The sequence below is a fragment of the Pyricularia grisea genome, chromosome VII (genome assembly GCF_004355905.1).
Source record: "Pyricularia grisea strain NI907 chromosome VII, whole genome shotgun sequence".
NCBI lineage: Eukaryota > Fungi > Ascomycota > Sordariomycetes > Magnaporthales > Pyriculariaceae > Pyricularia > Pyricularia grisea.
Window position 1 is genome coordinate 2,317,931 of NC_044975.1, and position 17,422 is coordinate 2,335,352.

Here is a 17,422-nt window from a genome sequence, read left to right on the forward strand (position 1 = left end):
AGACCATGCAGCACAGGCGCATCAAACAAGACGGCGAGCACATTAGTTATCGCACGTATCTTGGTAGTGAATCAACTACAATATGATCTTTCAAGTCAACTATTCGCAGTACCTCCCGTAATGCAGTTTATGCCACCACAACAGATAGATCAAACCCAACCCTTCTAACCTTGATAAACATGACCAAAAGAACCAAGTAAGAAAAAAGAGTAAATAGAAATGAAGAAGCAACAATAAACGCGCGTGGATTCCCCCGTGAGGGGGTTGGGGTTTCGTTTTGAAAGCACCACGCACAAAGTCTAAGAGGTTTGAGGTCATATCCACGTCCCGGAGTGAAAACCCAAAGGAAAGAAATAAATAGAAAAGAAGAAAGACAAAATGAATCCGAAAAGAAACCAAAACCGCCCCAGTCACGTCGCACGCCTTGCCTAGATAAAAGAAAAGAAAAAAAGAAAAAGAAAACTAGAAACAAGTGTAAAGAAGACATAGGTCCACGAAGGTAAGAAGAGAACAGGTAAAACCCACGCCAATAACGACAGTGAAAAGGTATGAGTAACCCCATGGCTGACCAACACCTCTACTCCCGTCTCTAAAATAAATAAAAACCCAAATACTATACCGCGCAATGTTATTTTCCGATTTTGTCAATTTTGGTTATTGACGCGCATATCCGATACCCCAGCCCAGTCGATCGCCAGTCGCCAGTCGCCAGTGCCAAAAGAATAAGAGGCTTAGAAAAGAACCAGTAAAGAAGCGCAAATAAAACCCGAGAAATAATGGAAACAAAAAAGGACAATGATTACGGAAACCAGGTACAAGATAACAGAAGGGTGAAAATGCACAATACCAGCCAAATAATGAATGATGTCGAAACCGCAAAGGATGCAACAGCAAAGTTGGCAGACGACGACATGCAGTCAAAACCAAATTAGGCTAGAAGTGCAAGTGGGCTTGGGAAAAGTCGAAACGATGGGTGCAGTGACGCAGGTTATTTCACTGCTTGTCACCTTGCTCAAGAAGATTCGGTGTCATCTTTCTTCTCACTGCGGCGCATCCGCTCGTTCCACTTGCGCTTGCCAACACGAGTCTCAAAGTGTGGGCTGACCGTCTTGACGTCTTGCATGAGCGACTCGATGGCAGACCGCGTCTTGTTGCGGTAGCAGTCCACTGACGAGAAGAATCAAATCTGATTAGCTGGCTGTCTGAACAAGAGTCGATATGCATATCAGAAAATGCTCGATTGCACATGAAAACTTACAAGCTCGCTGCAGGAAGATTGTTCTGCCAGCAAACACACGGCTCTGGAGCCAAGCCATACGGTATCCTAGATCGTTTAGGCGAACTTCCTTGCCACGGAAACCCCTGCGCATGCGGGGGATGGCGACCTCTCCCTCGGATCCGTCCACCATGGGAACACGGACCATAGCCTTGGCCCTTGCCCCCCTTGCAGCCCTACGGCCCTCTGTGTCGGTGGTGCCGTCATCCTCGGCTCCAGGGTCGTCACTCAGGTCGTCCTGAAAAAACTTGGACCCTGTAGCACTGGGCGGGGGACTCTGCATCTCGCGCGGGAAGTAAGAGCGCGGATATACCGAGCTGTTCTTGCGGAAGCTGTCCGGGATCTCACGTGTATCGACGCCATCGAGCGTGACACGCACCCGCAGACGTGATTGTCGGTCGCTGTCCTCGACCAGAATGAACTTACGCTTCTTTGCCTCAGGGATGTCGGGGAAAAGGTCATCAGGTTCTTCCGCATCGGCTCTGCTATGGCGACGAGCAGCGATGGCGCCGCTGCCCGAGGATTGATGACCACTGCCATGATGAATGGTGTCATGGATGGAAGGCATCGACGACGACCCCGAGGGGGCACCACTCTGGTAGCCCCCGTATCCGCTGAACTGGTGAGAGGGGCGGACATCGTCCTGACTACCACCAGTCTGCGGCGGGGCCTGATGATGATGATGATGATGATGTTGGTCATCAGAGAAGGAGTCTCCATCCCCTAAGCCAAGACAAGAAAAAGCGGATCTAGTCAGCATAGGAAACCCCTTAAAAGTCTTGGCATGATCAATCGACGAGATGGGGTTGACGGAATGGAGCGGAGGACGACAAAAGCGGGCAATACAGGACAATGCAAATATCAGTGATGCAGAGGGATTCCAATACAATGGAGGCCAGCGCCATGTCTAACAATAGCTGCGAAGCCTATTATTTTCTTTCTTTCTCTCTTTCTGCTGACTGGTGCTATGCCGTGGGGTATGGACATGTCAAAACTGATTGTGCAGTGATGACGAGGCTTGGATAAAAAGGAGGTCTGCTGCCAGCCGCAGACGCAGCAAACGCTGCAGAGCTTCTAGCCAGTAGCCAAAACCAATCCAGAAGATCCATAGCCGCAGATGCAAAAACCAAGACCAAGCAACAAACTAGGCCCGAGAACTAGATGTAATGTACAAGGCCGTCCTGAGTCGGGAAACCTTCCGACACTGTATCTGCCGGTGACAGCATCGAGACGTTCTTTGTGTTTGGGCTGCGGCGCCGCTATATAACGACAAACGAAATCGGGTGCTGCGCAGATTCCATTATCCCATAAAAAATATAAAACGTACCCCGAAGGAAAAGGAAACAATGATGTAGCAAGTGAAAAGAACAAAAACGTAGAGCCGATCCGAGGAAACAATGAAGTGATGAAAAAAGAGAAAGGAAAACTCGCAGCACAGGTATAGTAAATTGCAATGATGCTGACATGAGGTGTATCTTCAAAAGGAAAATCAAAGCAGCTCAAAATCACATCTGGTGGAACATACCGACTTCTCCGCCCTCCTGGCCGTGACCATCAGCGTGGTGATGGTGTTGTTGCATCTGACCCATGCTGTTCATGATGGGTTTACCCATGCCGCCACCGGGCCCCATAGATCCGGGGCCGCCGGGCATCCCTGCCGGACCGCCGGGCCCCGCGGGGCCACCAGCCATATGGCCAGCAGGCATAGGGTTCGTCTTTCGTGTCGTCATTTTGGCCATGCGACGAACGCGCCTGCTTCGTAGGCGCGGATCCCTGTTGCTGTTACGCCAGCTGTCCACAGCGCGCTGGATCAGACCACGTTTTCCTCGCAGCGGTGTGTTCAGCTGTGCAAGCGCCCAGCCGACCGTGTTGCATTCAGTCTCGTACTGCAACCTGTTGCCACGATATGCCTCCTTGGCCACGCAAGCCCTAGGATATACGCAGTTTTCTTGCTTGAACTCAGCTGAAAGCTCATCCGTGTTGACAGACTCCACATCGCAGCGGATAGTGTATTCCATCTTGACGCGGTCACGAGAGTACTCAAATGCAATCCATTGAACTCCATTTTGGTCTTGCCTAACTACCAAAGGTGTAGTCGCTGGAATTGGGCCGGGGGCTGCGTTGGGGTTCACACCCGCCGCGCCGCTGCCGACATTGGATGCATTCTGCATGGGCGCTCCGTTTTGCGCGGGCTGTGACTGCCCCAGAGGCTGATTCATCGGAGGCTGTTGGGGCATTGAAGACTGCTGGTTCATCTGCTGTGGTTGTTGCGTCATTGGCTGCTGCTGTCCAGGCCGTGAAAGCTGTGGCGGCATGCTGTGTGTCTCGATCTTGGGGTGCCTCGGGCTTCCAGTCATGGCGCTCTGGGCATGCTGCGTTGAGTGACCATGCTGGCTCATCTGGTGCTGGGCAGCGTTATTGTGCGACATCATCATGCTCGGCTGTGAGGTCATAGTCTGGTGCGACTGTTGCGGGTGCTGGCCGTATGGTGACTGCGCGGCCTGGGCCGGCATCGGCGGGTATTGAGCTGTTTGCTGTCCATAGTACATGGACTGTTGGTGAAGCTGAGATGTGGGTTGTCCGTACATGCTCCTTTGTTGATCATGGCCAGATGGTGACGCGACAGAAGCTGGAGAGTTGGACTGTGGCGTGTGGTAAGACATGGGTGGGTAAGGTGGTCTGGGCATCGCGGCGGCCATCATTTCTGATGTGTCTACGGCAACACGCGTGTCAATGGATGGATGTACCAACGTGGGACGGGGATTCGTTCAAAGTCTGTGCAACTCTGTTCCAAGGGACCCGACTTACCTGCGGATGTATACCCGCTAGTCGCACCTGGGGTGCTGTATGGGCTCTGGTGAGCGTAATAACCTAGGTCCTGGGTGTGCTGCCCGCCGCTAGTCTGATTTTGCTGCTGGTTGTGCTGATACGAGGAGTATGCCGAAGAATGCTGCGGCTGCTGGGGAGGAGCGTGGGGATGATGCTGCTGCACAATGCTCGAGGGTCGAGGATGTGGCTGTATATGTGAGGGTGCTTGACCCTGTTGCTGCGGGTGGTGGGGATGATGCTGTTTGTTAAAAAAAAAAAAGAGAACGCTGTTAGCTGATTTGTGGCTACCACAGAAAGGAAGATATGGACACGGCTGGGTGAATCTTTTTTTCTCCAAAGAATAAAAAAGAAGTCGATGGCAGGGGTGGGCTTGTGGCAACCCTGGCAAACGACTAGGGTGTCTGGACGCGGTCGACGCAGGGCAGCGGGTGGCGTGCCCACGCTCGCCCCGGTGCGCAGCCAGCGCCGACCATCAAAAAACCCCGAAGTGAAAATTCTGGAGGCGCTTTGCAAACCCATGCAAAGGCGAGCACTTGCAACCAGAGGAGAGAAAACAGAAAAGCAAAAAGAACATAGACTAAAAGAAAACGAGTATGTTGGGTATTCGGCGTTGTTGCGCAACTATCGAGGCCACTAGACCCTTGCGCAAATATGGCAAATTCTCATGCGAGGGTCCTTGGAGTAACCTCTCATCTAGAGATGTAGCCAAGAAGTCGCGACAGTTCAAAAAAAAAAAAAAAAAAAGGTGTGCAGGCGGGGAAGACAACAGGAAAGAGTGGTGACCAACCAGCAAAGCTAGTAGTAACGGTGTGTGTACTAGATGAGAGCAGTCGAGATGGTTGTGCGGGAAGGTGAGCAAGGACGCAGCACAGGCAGCAGGGGATGGCACGGTTAAAAGTAGATAGCCTAGGGGTTACTGATGCGGGTGTGCCGGGATTATTGGATGGGTGGAGGGGACAGAAAAAAAAAATTGCTGGGTGCTCTAGAGCAGATCACAAGTACTGTGTAGCAGATATGTGGGGATAGGAATGACAGAGTTGTGACGGGGGGCGGCCGCTAGGATGGGCTATTATTATGTCGACGGTCGCTCGCACCAGTATATCAGGCAAGAAATAAGGGGGTACTAATACTGGAGCAGACGTGATAATAGCCCGAGATTGAGTACCCAAAAAGCAAAAAGCGTCGTCGTCAATGCCACCAAGACAGGCAACTTGCCTGCAAACATGCTAGCCATCCAGTGAGCCCCATCCAGGCAAACCACGTCCTGCGAAGAAGACTTGGTGACCTTTGAGACGTGTGGATTCGCGGTGGGACCCAGACTCCATGGCAGAAGCATGTTGACGACAGGCCAATCAAATAGCTGCTTGGTGCCCAATCAAACATTACTTCGTACTTGGTGGAGAGTGGTGTGTGTTGGCAGGGGGTGCGGCATTGGGGAGACCGGACTAGCCAGGGTGAGAGCATGGGTATGGTGGTATGGTTGAAGAGTGTGTGGGGCGGCGAGGATGCATTGGATGAGAGGCGGTGTGTGCGAGGGCCCCTGTCCTTCTCCAACGGATGCAAACTTGAGCCGGGGTTCACCAAATACGACCAGGCCACGCCCCAGCTCCCCCAGCACCTCAGCTCTTTTTTGGTGCCTAGCACTAAACTGGTCTTGACGTCTGTTCCTGAACGGCGCAAACGGACAGACAGTTGGGTTGGCTTGCGGTGATCTGGCACTGGTGCTGGCGCTGACACTACTCGTAGTGTTGCAGTGAGAAAATATTTGACACTTTTCAACTTGAGACCGGTAGCTTCTCATGCTTCGTCTGAAGCACTGCACGCGAGGCGCTGCCACTTGGGCGGCAGGCAAGCCCCTGTTCGCAAGCCTTGCCTTTGCCAGCTCGCATTCGCTACTAGCGCGTCATCCCATTGACGATGAAATGAAAGTTTTGCTTGCTGGTCACGTTGTGGTTGACTAGCACGTGCATCATCTGCTCGCTCGCTCGATGCTAATGAGGAGGCAAACCAGTGGCTGCTTTGGTACGCGCATTGGCTTTTGCGCTCTGCTTGTCTTGCTCCATTTACACATAAATCAAGTGTATCCAGAGGATGAATAAACCATCATGGTGAATGAACGAGCACTGCACTTTCACCACTTGGTAGCAGCCTGCAATATGTTGGAAGGGTTGCCCAGCCTTGACGCCGTTAGATGATCCGGTTGTCTTAGCCAGGTCCATGGTCTTCTGACTACAACCCGGCAGTTTCGTGCTAGCGCGTGGCTTATTTGATCATCTCTAATTATCAAATTGCGGCGACTCGCACACTTGCAGGAGCATTTGGATGAGACTTCCCAAACATTGACATCTTGTCTTTTCCCCCATAGATGGTTAATGGGATAAAAAAAAAGTAATAAAAAAAAGATATCTCATTTCCACCATGAGTGAACTAGCGCCGGCTTGATTGGGGTAATAGGTTGCAATGCGGCACGATCATAAATAACAGTGTACAAAAAGCAGTACAAGAATAAACACAAGTGAACAAACAAAGGGAACCAAATGGAGACGAGTAAGAGGTGTGGGCTGATGCCGCACTTGCAAGCATTGGACAAACCTGGTACAGCCAGCCACAGTGCCGCGTTGCAGACAGGCCAAACCTGGCACCATCGAAACAGGCAACCCTGCACATGAAATGGCCATACCCATCCCAGTCAGATTCGCGACTAACCTTGCCGCGTTCTGGAATCTATCAATGAAGCAGCGGGGAGAGACATGGATTGGGCGCTTCCATGCAGGGACTTCAGAAATCTTGAGCACTTGCCCTGGCACTGCAGTCCAGCAACAGGGAACAGCAGTCAGGGATCCTCGCCGGTAATTGATACCCTGGCGATTCAGCTCTGACATACACACCACTGTTGACTCCGTCACTTGCGACTAAAAGGCTGTCGCAGATAAGATGATCTGCCGCGGACTACCGTCGGCTGAGTAAATGCAAGTGTATATGATGGTGTAGGAAGTTGATCATGAGGGTATTTTTGTACGCGAATTGGGTTTTGGCAGCTGGAAAAATTAAAGTTTGCCAATTGCGTGCGTTTCAGGGGAGTGAAGATCTATTGGTGCTGTGCAACACTTACAGAGTCGTTTGGCTCTTCCTTCAGTTGGCCTGGGGCCTGACGGTAAGGAGCCATTGCCAATCCCATGGACGCTGTTCACGTTGGTGAATTTTCCTGTTGAGAAGCCGAATTGATCAGTATTTTTTTTTTTTCAGCCAGGACTCAAACCCCATGTTCCCCGCCGGCTGCGTGCATGTACAACCACCCATCTCTTGTGCTTTGCTTGCTGGAAAGCTCGCGTGGGCAGATATGTTCAGACGGATCTAGATGCATAGTACATCGTGTGCCCGGGGCCATGCAAAATGTGCCGGCGAGTCGTACTGGCACAACCTGGGTTTGGGCTTGGGTAAAGGCCGCGCACCTACGGAATATCGGGCGAAAAAGACTTACTAGGTCAAGACGGCGAGATACTTCGAATGTTTTTGGCCCCAACTTATTAGCCTAGAAAATGGGATGGGGAGTGTCTCTAAAGTTCTCAACAGAGATGAATTAGCAATCAATTTGCAAATGTTTAGCAACCCAGATAAAATTGTGTTGTGAATAGAACAGCAAAACACCAAGAATGGACCAGAATATCGTGGTCAGGGAAAGGGGAAAATAAACGCTCAGAATAACAAAAATAGAATGGCATTCGGGGTTGGGGATGATTGTAGGATTCAGGCCAAGCATGACTACAGCAAATTCATGCAGTTCCCTGAAAACAGAGGCACTAGCGAAATGAAACAGGCTGCCTGCAAACTGCAACCCCAACCGGCCAAAATCCCCGATATGGTTCTGGCGCGAAAATGCTGGAACGCCGACCCCCTGAAACTCAGTGTCTTCGCGTCTGTGACGCGCTTCACACTTCTGGCAGCGCGATCATTTGGCGAAGAAAGGAAGTGTGCTGTTGCAGAAGGAGAGAAGACAAAACATGACCTGACTTACCCAAACGCCAAATTCGAGATGTTGTTTCTCGGGTGGCACTGCGAATTGGATCTCGTGCCCTGCACTTGGCTAGACGCTGTGGTAGACGCGGTTGGCTCGACGTTGAAGCCTGGCAATCGGTCAGTCGGGTCCACCCGTGTCTCGCTGACTGCGATTGCGGTAATCCACTAAAAGTGGCGCGACTCGCCAAAGATAATGCCTACCTTCAGGGTCTTTGCAGAACCGGCTTTAGAATACTGGCTTTGAGTCCAAGGAAATGTTAGCCTTGCATACAGTCCTCAGTCCACTAACGGGTAAACTGTTTGTTTGTCAAAATTTCGAGCTTGGGTTCCATGCGCCGCGGCTTGGCTAAGCAAGGGACCAAGGGTGCGGGTCGCTGTGTACCACCACCACGGTGCAGCCAGCGGTCGGGATTGGGGTAGTCAAGATGCCAGGGATGATGCACCAGCGACTCATGACGCAACCAAGTACCTGTCAGGTAAAATAAACCTTCTCTAGAGAACTTGCAACTGCAATCCTCGTAAAAGCGTTTTGGGGCAGCTGGATCGACAGCGTTGTCTATGCGATCTATATTGGTCGCTTGACCCATGAAAGATGCGCCTAGTCAAGGATGTTTGGATATGACTTCTTTTAATAGATGAATGCGGCTTCTGTCAAGGAGCCGGGGATTCATGGTAGTCTTGCCGCGGCAGTATCCATGTTTTGGTCGCCATGGGATGGTTACCAACAGGATAGCCCCAAGAGAGCCAGTAACTATTATGAGAGACGAGTTAAAGAAACCTGCCAATGCTTACCTAGATAACGGTTTCCGCTCCTAGTTTAGCAATGGGATGGGGAAGATCGCGCGACACCCGCTGCTACTGTAAGCCACGAGCTAAAAGGTTAGTGATGCGGGCCGATGAGTATGATTTATGGGGTGCAGCGCACAGGCTAAGCGGTCGCAAAATCCACTATAGGTGACCAGCCGCAGGTACCTGAACGTTTTGGCTTTGGTTATTAGCCCGGTGTTTAGGGGCCAAATACCTAGTCGGCGAACGGTGGAGTGTTGTGTGTCCCGAGGTGGCACGCCTCTGTTGATTTGATCTAGAATACGATCGGGAAGGCAAACACCCGTGCTGTGTGTATATCTCGGCCAGAGCTCAGCTGGGAAGTGAGACCGAGGCCGAAGCAGAATTTATGGGAGCGCTCGGGTCGAAGAATAGAGCCGATTGGATCTGTGCCGGGTTGTGCGATCTGATTATGCCTTTTCAGATTGACACCTCTGCAAGTCGTTGTGTGGCAAGTCCAACCAGAGCCAGGTGAAAGTATTGACGTGCGTCCCAAGATCTTGACGCGGCTTTGTCGACCAGGTCTTATTTCCTCCGGTTTTGGTGTTTTCCGTCGATGATAAGGAGGGCGGGAAGGTTAGGTAAGGTAGGCAGGTCCTCGAGAGGCGTTCGTGCTAAAATCGCGAAATTGCAGGGGTGATCGTGGTCTGCAATTGGACTAAAAGCGTGCCACAAAGTGTCAGTTGGCTGAAAGATGGGATCAGTACGTTGGTGCCTCGCTGGATCCTAGAAACTTGGGGTAGGAGCATGGGAGTAGAGGATTTTAAACAAGAAAACAAGGGCCATTCAACGCGACTGGGATGCTGAAGAAATTTCCTCCGGCTGGAGTCTCTTCACAGTTGGTGGAATAAAGATCCATTTTCGGGTAGGAACGATTGGGCTATTTGAATCCCCTGGGTGCAAGTTTGCAAGGAAAGGCAGGTAGGCAATGGTTCCAGTGCGTGTGTGAATCGCTGATCGTCAGAAAGGCAAGGTCCCAGTAGCATACTAGGCCAGCATTCAGTCGTTTTTTTTTTTTTTTTTTTTTCCATGCGCAAGATCTCTCTGCCCTCTGAATTGTGTTGCGTGCAGTCTGCAGCTGCAAAACCGTTCACCCGTCCAAAAACTCAAATTGACGTCGCTGTTCTTAGTCGCACGTGGCGCGCGTGGCGTAAACGGGCCGGTTCTTGTCGATGAAATTTGGGATTTGAACAAGGCGGGTGCAGGAAGCCGTTTGACACACAAGAAGAAGGAACCATTCTCACCTTGTAGCGTCGCCCAGAAGAGCGTCTAGGTTCTAGACAGGCGTATATGGTCTGCCTCAAGTGACTGAAAAGCTGGTACAGTCTGGCATAAGAGAAAGAAGCGCGGTGAGGCTCGGTGAAGTGGGTGCACCAAGAGAAATAATTATAATGTACAAGTGTTAGGTACGTGGGGTTTTGATGGCGTGGCAGGCAACTTTTTTTTTTTTTTTTTTTTTTTTTGTTCCCTTTTTTTTCCTTCCTGCAGAGGTGATGATGGCTGGTCTACCGTGTCTTATCCACGCGGAACGTATCCGAAATTAGACCACTGGAAGGTAGTGAGCAAGCGGGGCGGGCACGTGCCTATGGAAGAGAAATTGAGAATTTGCTGTTATTTGCTGTTGTTGGTTGATTGCTTAGAACCGAGCCGAGAGGAAGACAATAAGAACCGTTTTTACTGTTTTACTTCGCCACAGAAACGACAAATCACTTTTTAATATTCACTGTTTTTTTTTTCCTGCTCTCAGTTCACCTGAATTTTCTTTTGGCGCAAGGGATAATGAAGCTTTCCATTGACGCGCCTTTTGTTTGTGATGCCAAAATCGACTCGTCTCGTACCCTAGTTCTAAAGAGACACACAGACAGATGCAAGGTGAGCCGGGCTGACGGGAAGACAAGGGGAGGGACGAACTTGACCGGTGGGAAGATGCAGAACCTAGCAGGGGCCCTTGTCAGAAGGGAGATCAGGGGTGGAAGCTCTTACAGGGGCGAAATATGAGCTTGGCCTATAAACAAAACTGGGATCCGAGGTTCGAGTGTCAGGGGGGCTAGGGAGGAGTCAGGCAAGGATGTGCTGACTGAATAAATTTGGGGTCATTGGGGATTTGTTAGGTGCCCACCCAAAGTAACCCAAGTGGCCCAAGGTTCTTTCTTCGCCGCCCAAGTTCCATGCACAGACTAGGGGGTTTGTTGGTCGGTTGGGTCTCTGTATTTTTTTTTCTCCCTTGTGTTAACACTACCAAGTCAGGCAGGGTTCAAGGTATAGATTAAGTACACAGCAAGACGGACGGGATCGAATAGACGGCGTTGACGGCCGCACCACGGGAAGCTTATGACAACATAGCACTTGTCGTTTGCGCCAGCATCAGCCTATTTAGTTAGGCCCGATTTTGACAGTTTTCGGGATCTATTTACGGGCGCCCGTTGTGCCATGATTTCCGTAAATCATTCACGTCAGTGAGTTACTCTGACATTTGTGATGCATACAGGATCCACACTGCGCATGGGCAGTGGTTTGAATTGGTTACGTGCCGAGCAAAAATATGCCCACTTCTCCTGCCTGACCTATGATTACAGTAAGTACAATTAATGGATTCATCCCTGAAGGAGGACATTTGCTCGTATACGCGCGGCAATGGCCGTCTGGCTCTTGCAGTTCTTGCAACCCTCCACCTCGCATTCCACCAACCAAATTTCCACTCCGGGTATTGTTTACGGCTGAACCAGTTAAAAGTGATGTTTCTTAGGTGTACAGTAAACGCTCATCGAGTTGTCAGGACGGCATATGATTGAGTTACCTACCACCACACATCTCCCCTTACCTTATCCTACCAAGCCTACCTTACCTTTGGGTGGTTGGCTTGGTACTTTGCCCTGATTGCAAATTTGCTCTTGCAGCTCGCCTTCAGGTATGTAATCAAGGTGGAAGAAGTCATGACGCAAAAGATATTTGCCCATGTTCCATCTTTCAGCTGCTACACGGCAACAAAAGCCAATTGCGTCTACACACCCATTGGCGTTACCGGAGGCGAGCCCCCCAGAGCTTAAAAAGAAAAATTGATGTTGTCATCTATCTTTAGCGCAGAGTGCGTTTCCCATCAGTTCGAGTTCGGACGGGTGACAAAAAGGCTCGCGGCAAAGAAAAACCACCATACCATGATCGAATGGCAAGACACCCAAGTTAAGAAGCAATCCATATCGAAAAGAACCCCATATTGAAATGTTTGGACCAAAAAGAACAGAGGCTCAAGGCCTCCCATGCTCCGATGGGCGCACCGCTGCTGCATCCTGGAGCCGGTAGATCTAGGTTCATCTACAGTACATCTTGACCCCGTTGTGACAGGCTATCTTCTGTTGTTGGACCCCCAGTCGTCAGCAAGCAACATCCCGCTCACATCGTCAGCAGGCATGTTCGAGGGGCCCTGCCCTGCAGACGTTTTGCAGCTCTTTTGGCCACCCGCGCCCACATTCACCTCATCCCGCCGTGGCGGTTCTGGGTGGGCTGGATTGACAAGGTGGGAAGGAAAGACAAGGAGCGAGGTGGAGGGGAGGGGATATCTGCTAGGTTGTATCGTAGTAATGCGGGCTTCCCCTGTGGCTGCGTGTGCATCCATCCGTCCGCCCATCCTATCCTATCCCATCCCATCCCATCCCATCCTGCGCTGTCTACCCTCCTTTTCCACAGCTGCGGGAAGCTCTTTTCGTCCCGCCCACACTTGCACATATTGTACCGTACTGTACAAGCAAGCCTTGCTCCTATTCCCTGTCCTGTGCATCCAAGAGCGTCCCTCGGAGACTTTCCCTCCCAGGACTCCCAGCGAACACCAAGTACAGTATCCAAAAAAAAAAAAAAAAAAAAAAACGAACCACACTAGGTCGTGAGATCTGGCCAAGCAATCCCATGCATCTGGTTTTTGTGCAATGGATCCCGACAAGGGGGGACCTCGCATCTTGCCGAATATTTTAAAGAAAGGTGAAATCGCAAAGTCAAAGGGACTCGGTGACTGTACTGAATATAGTCGCGATCCTTTGATCCTATAATTATCATGAGCCAAGTGACCATCATCACGGCCGGACCGATAATCCCTCAGGTGAAAGCCTCGACGACTCGTTCACAAGAGATAAAAAAAAATTTGCAACTGACGGGAACACGGGGAGATCAATTCGCCGAAGTTGGCTCTTGCATTAATTAGGATCGGGGCTTTACTTCATACGTAAGGTATCTAACATGCGTAAAGTATTAGGCGGCAGAAAATTTGCCATGACAAACAATTTGTTCGATTCTCTATGGACCGGGGGTGTATCCTTATGCAGACTAGCGCGGCTTTCAAGGCTACGTCACTTTTATTAGCAAGCAAATTTCTAATATGTTGCTCTATTCGTAGATCACTTTTTTTGGGCCACGGCGGCCGGCAGGATGCATCAATATTTTGCCTCCTTTGGGCTGTCGGTCAGATCTTAATGCTACAAAATGGCCAAATTACTGAAATGAACCTGACTTGCCAAAATTTCTGCTCCAAGCAGAATGTGCCCAAAAATACGCGGCTGTGCAATTAAAATAAGAGGCTGTATTGAAGATCTTCAGGCGTAGAAGTTGCGATACAAAGTCAAACTTTTTTTTTTCTTTTATTTGCAATATACTACGAAGTAGTACTGGAGTTCCCCTGTTCCTTGCATTTTTGATGTAACCTACTGGACATGGTAAGCTTAGGTACCTCTTCGAGGCTCCAGTTGACTTGGTAGTATTAGTGTACTGGAAAGATGCCCGTACCGCAGCAACCATTTACCAAAACACACCCAAGATGTTCCCTACACGAGGTTCCATTTGACAGTCCCACTCGAATGGATCCGGGTACCGTTCCGCACCGTGTTAATAATTATCAACATTGACTGTACCAAGCCACCCTTGCCGCTCTGGCTGGCCCACCTCGAAAATGAAATCCCAAATCGCTTAGGGTACAAAAGCATTTGCCTCACTACCGTAGTACTGTACCGTATCGTAGGTAGCCAATCGTCGCCCCGCATGGCAAACAAGCAGCACCAACATAACCACATCAGTTAGTTAACTTGATACCGCTTGTTTCCAAGACTTCCAACAAACCAAGTTCTAGGCAAGGGATTTCAACGCCAATCCTATGGACCGATCTACAGCTACAGGTATTTGCTGCGCGATTTTTTTTTTAAACTCGCATGTTATCAAATCAGAAATGCTGTACAGTACTGCACTGTATTGCAGATTTTCCTTTCTCCTCGTTGAAAGTGGCAGGAAGCGGGTCATTAAACTTAAAGGAGCGGGTCTGGTGCTAAATACGGTAATCGGAGTTCCAGCAACACCGGCCTTTTGATACCTTAATTACGCGTGGAAACAAGAATGATCTCGCATCCGAGATATTACTACTGTATGGGGGGAAGACCAGACACCCGTAGATGCATCTCGAAATGAAAGGCCCAGCAAAGTCACGCCATTTGGGAAACTCGTCCACTGATCTTAATTCCCTTCCACCACGAAAAGGAGATGCTGATGCCCCTGAGAGTCTTCTCGGTAGCCGACGTGGTATCAGTTCCATGATCTAAACTTTGTTGAGAGGAGACTGTCCCCCTCCTCTTTCCGACTATCCTTTCTCAAAAGAATTCTTCCGGGCTTTTCACTCCGTGCAGGACACCGAGCGGCGTGCGAGGTACGTACCGACTTTGCCGTGGACCCATTCACGTAAAATATGCCTGAATAGGAAACAGGCCTTTTTTGGTCGATGGAAAGTTCGACGCGTCTGGATCCACACTATACTCACACGCACAACACCAACTTGTTTGCTGCCCAATCACTCGCGTTTTTGATCTTGGAACCTCCTCTACGGTACAAAGTTTCCGTCTGCATTATCAGACTGATTTGCACCACCACCACCACGCGCTGCGTAACACACCAGGCGAAGAAAATAGCAGTACCTGCGGTACCGTACCGGTGTGTGCTTCGGACCTTGACCGGTGATAATTGGTGCGGTGTGACGAGATTTCTGATGGTTGTCTTTTTTACTCTCTCTCTCTCTCGTTATTTATTCTCTTAGTATCTTCCTCATATCCCATTTAAAAACATCCGATTTAGTGAGCTAACCCATCAGCTTCTTTGATACCTTGAAATCGAGTCACTCTGTACGGAGTTGTACCTTCATCCAACACAATACGACCGATGGCCTCCGAAAGCAATGACAAGGCACCCCATCTCTCCGAAACCTAGCCATCATTGATGGACCAGTCAGGGGGTTGGCCCCCAAAACTTTTTGGGTAGTATTCATGGCCCCCCTTGCGCTTAGCATGGTTTCCCCAAACTGAATCCCAACCACTGTCTTTTTTTCCTTCTTTTCCCTTTTGCATCTTTCTTCTCTATTACCTGGCCCATCGGTCTCCAATACAGTAGTACTATTTCTACTATACAGTACAACTGTACTATTATTGCGCCCCCTGTTTCAAGCAATAAGCACCACGACTTATGCAAGCATGACCATGAATCGTGGACCGCCACGGCAGATATCACTACCGAGCAATAAACAAAACCGACTTGACGCGTCCTTTTGAAAATCATGACTTATTTGCTTTGCACATAATGTCAAAGATTGATGAAAGTTACTCCGTATATACAACTTGCCAATTATACTTTGTCTTGCATTATGGTGATCTTCAAAAAAAAAAAATCTTCAAATGTTATTCCGTCTTCAAACAAGAATGGGGCCAGTTACTCGTCACAAAAGTCAAAGATAGAACAGGCTGACCGCGTTCCCCCTTCCACAGGTTCCCCAGAGACTTGATGTGGATGGTTGTCATTGTTGAGAGGACTACAGGGAATTCCCGCCGGCTTCCCTGTTCGCCCCAGAATCAACCGCGCGCACCATCAAGATCAGCCTTACGGAGCTCACAGGCACTCCTTGTCTTGAAGTCCCTGCTGTTCAACAACACTTATTATAGCCTTGACAGTTCTAGAACAACTTTGGAGCAGAAGCCAGCTAATTACCACACTCTACATGCCTGGCTTGCAGAGACGCCTTGACAAATATGATGATGCCTGTAAACTTAACTTATTTCTTGTGCCGACGCCCTATTCTTTTTGGCGGGTTTGACAACGACCAAGTCAAATATAACGTCTAATCGGATTGTTTCAATCATACTGTTATGAGTAATAAAACTTGCGCGGAAAAAAGCGTGCATAATCAGCATCTCCTATTTCGGTTTCATTCACCATCAACTGATGTGTACCAACCTACTCTGATTGCCCTTCTGGCAAGTCAAAGAAACCCCCCCACACTCGACCATATGAGCCATGAGCCAAGGGGCTGGATGGGGTTGGCGATCTCTGTTTCGATTGGCCATTCAGCCTCGAACGGACTATGTCTGGCTGGCCCATTCTATCACTTGAAGCTGAAGCTGAAGCCCCCTTCCCCCGGCCTCCCACTCGACAAGCCTTTGCCTGCCTCCTATTATTCGGGTCTTTGACACGGTTGTTGTCCCACCCGGCAAGAAGCGGTTTCTCGTAAGGTGATATCCCAGTGGATCAATCATTGTGATGAGAACACACGAGAAAGAGTTTAAAAAAAAAAGCCTCTTTTTTGCTGCTTTGACCGCCAGACTACCAGTGGGCTATGTAGTATGAGCTGGCAAGACAGCTCTTGGCAAGATTTTGCGGCGGTGTTTGCCCGTCAAGGCGCGGTTTGTCACCCCCGTGTTTGCTTTCCCTCCTTGCCTCTTGCATGATCACGAAGCCACACGGGGGGTGGGATAATACAGTGCCTTTTTTTTGTCCCTCATACCGGTAGGTAGATTACTGCGTGGCTGTCCAATCGCGACATTTCGATCCTCACCGCCAACAAGACCATGAAATGGTCCAAGAGCGTGAGAGAAAAAAAAAAAAATCTCTTGCATCTGCAAATTTTGTTTGGCATACCTTGTCTTAAGTGGCAAGCGTTGGACGGTTGTCTCCGAGACCCCCGTCCCTCTTTGTTTGTTTGGTTTGCTTCTTGCTTTAATTCTTTCATCTCCAGGGTCATCTTTGTTTCTCCCTATCCGCATGTCTTTACCATGATTTGCTTGCCATTTTTTTTTTGTCTCCGATCCCTATTTCCGTCATGGTTTTTTTTTTTTTTTTTTTTTTTTTGTTCCCTTTTTTTTCCTTCCTGCAGAGGTGATGATGGCTGGTCTACCGTGTCTTATCCACGCGGAACGTATCCGAAATTAGACCACTGGAAGGTAGTGAGCAAGCGGGGCGGGCACGTGCCTATGGAAGAGAAATTGAGAATTTGCTGTTATTTGCTGTTGTTGGTTGATTGCTTAGAACCGAGCCGAGAGGAAGACAATAAGAACCGTTTTTACTGTTTTACTTCGCCACAGAAACGACAAATCACTTTTTAATATTCACTGTTTTTTTTTTCCTGCTCTCAGTTCACCTGAATTTTCTTTTGGCGCAAGGGATAATGAAGCTTTCCATTGACGC

At 49.5% G+C, this 17,422-nt stretch overlaps 1 protein-coding gene across 1 annotated transcript; it reads right to left on the reverse strand.

Annotated features, from left to right (window-relative positions):
- Window positions 1-2: 2 nt before the first annotated feature.
- PgNI_10703 (uncharacterized protein) lies at window positions 3-10,408 on the reverse strand. Its single transcript, XM_031130676.1, has 11 exons — window positions 10,192-10,408; window positions 9,048-9,605; window positions 8,915-8,980; window positions 8,324-8,360; window positions 8,121-8,229; window positions 7,587-7,662; window positions 7,218-7,310; window positions 4,085-4,343; window positions 2,802-3,989; window positions 1,259-1,999; window positions 3-1,167 (listed from the first exon to the last, which is right to left on the reverse strand). The coding sequence occupies exons 7-11, from the start codon at window positions 7,281-7,283 to the stop codon at window positions 1,013-1,015; spliced, it is 2,409 nt and encodes an 802-aa protein (XP_030979505.1). The 5' UTR covers window positions 7,284-7,310; window positions 7,587-7,662; window positions 8,121-8,229; window positions 8,324-8,360; window positions 8,915-8,980; window positions 9,048-9,605; window positions 10,192-10,408; the 3' UTR covers window positions 3-1,012.
- Window positions 10,409-17,422: the final 7,014 nt, after the last annotated feature.

What these genes read in the sequence shown, in the direction of transcription:
- PgNI_10703 (XM_031130676.1), bottom strand. Translation starts at nt 7,283, where the DNA reads ATGGGATTGGCAATGGCTCCTTACCGTCAGGCCCCAGGCCAACTGAAG. An exon ending in TAGCGGGTATACATCCGCAG is followed by an intron (nt 3,990 to 4,084) that starts GTAAGTCGGGTC and finishes GTGTTGCCGTAG; the next exon opens with ACACATCAGAAATGATGGCC. An exon ending in CCAGGAGGGCGGAGAAGTCG is followed by an intron (nt 2,000 to 2,801) that starts GTATGTTCCACC and finishes GTCTTGGCTTAG; the next exon opens with GGGATGGAGACTCCTTCTCT.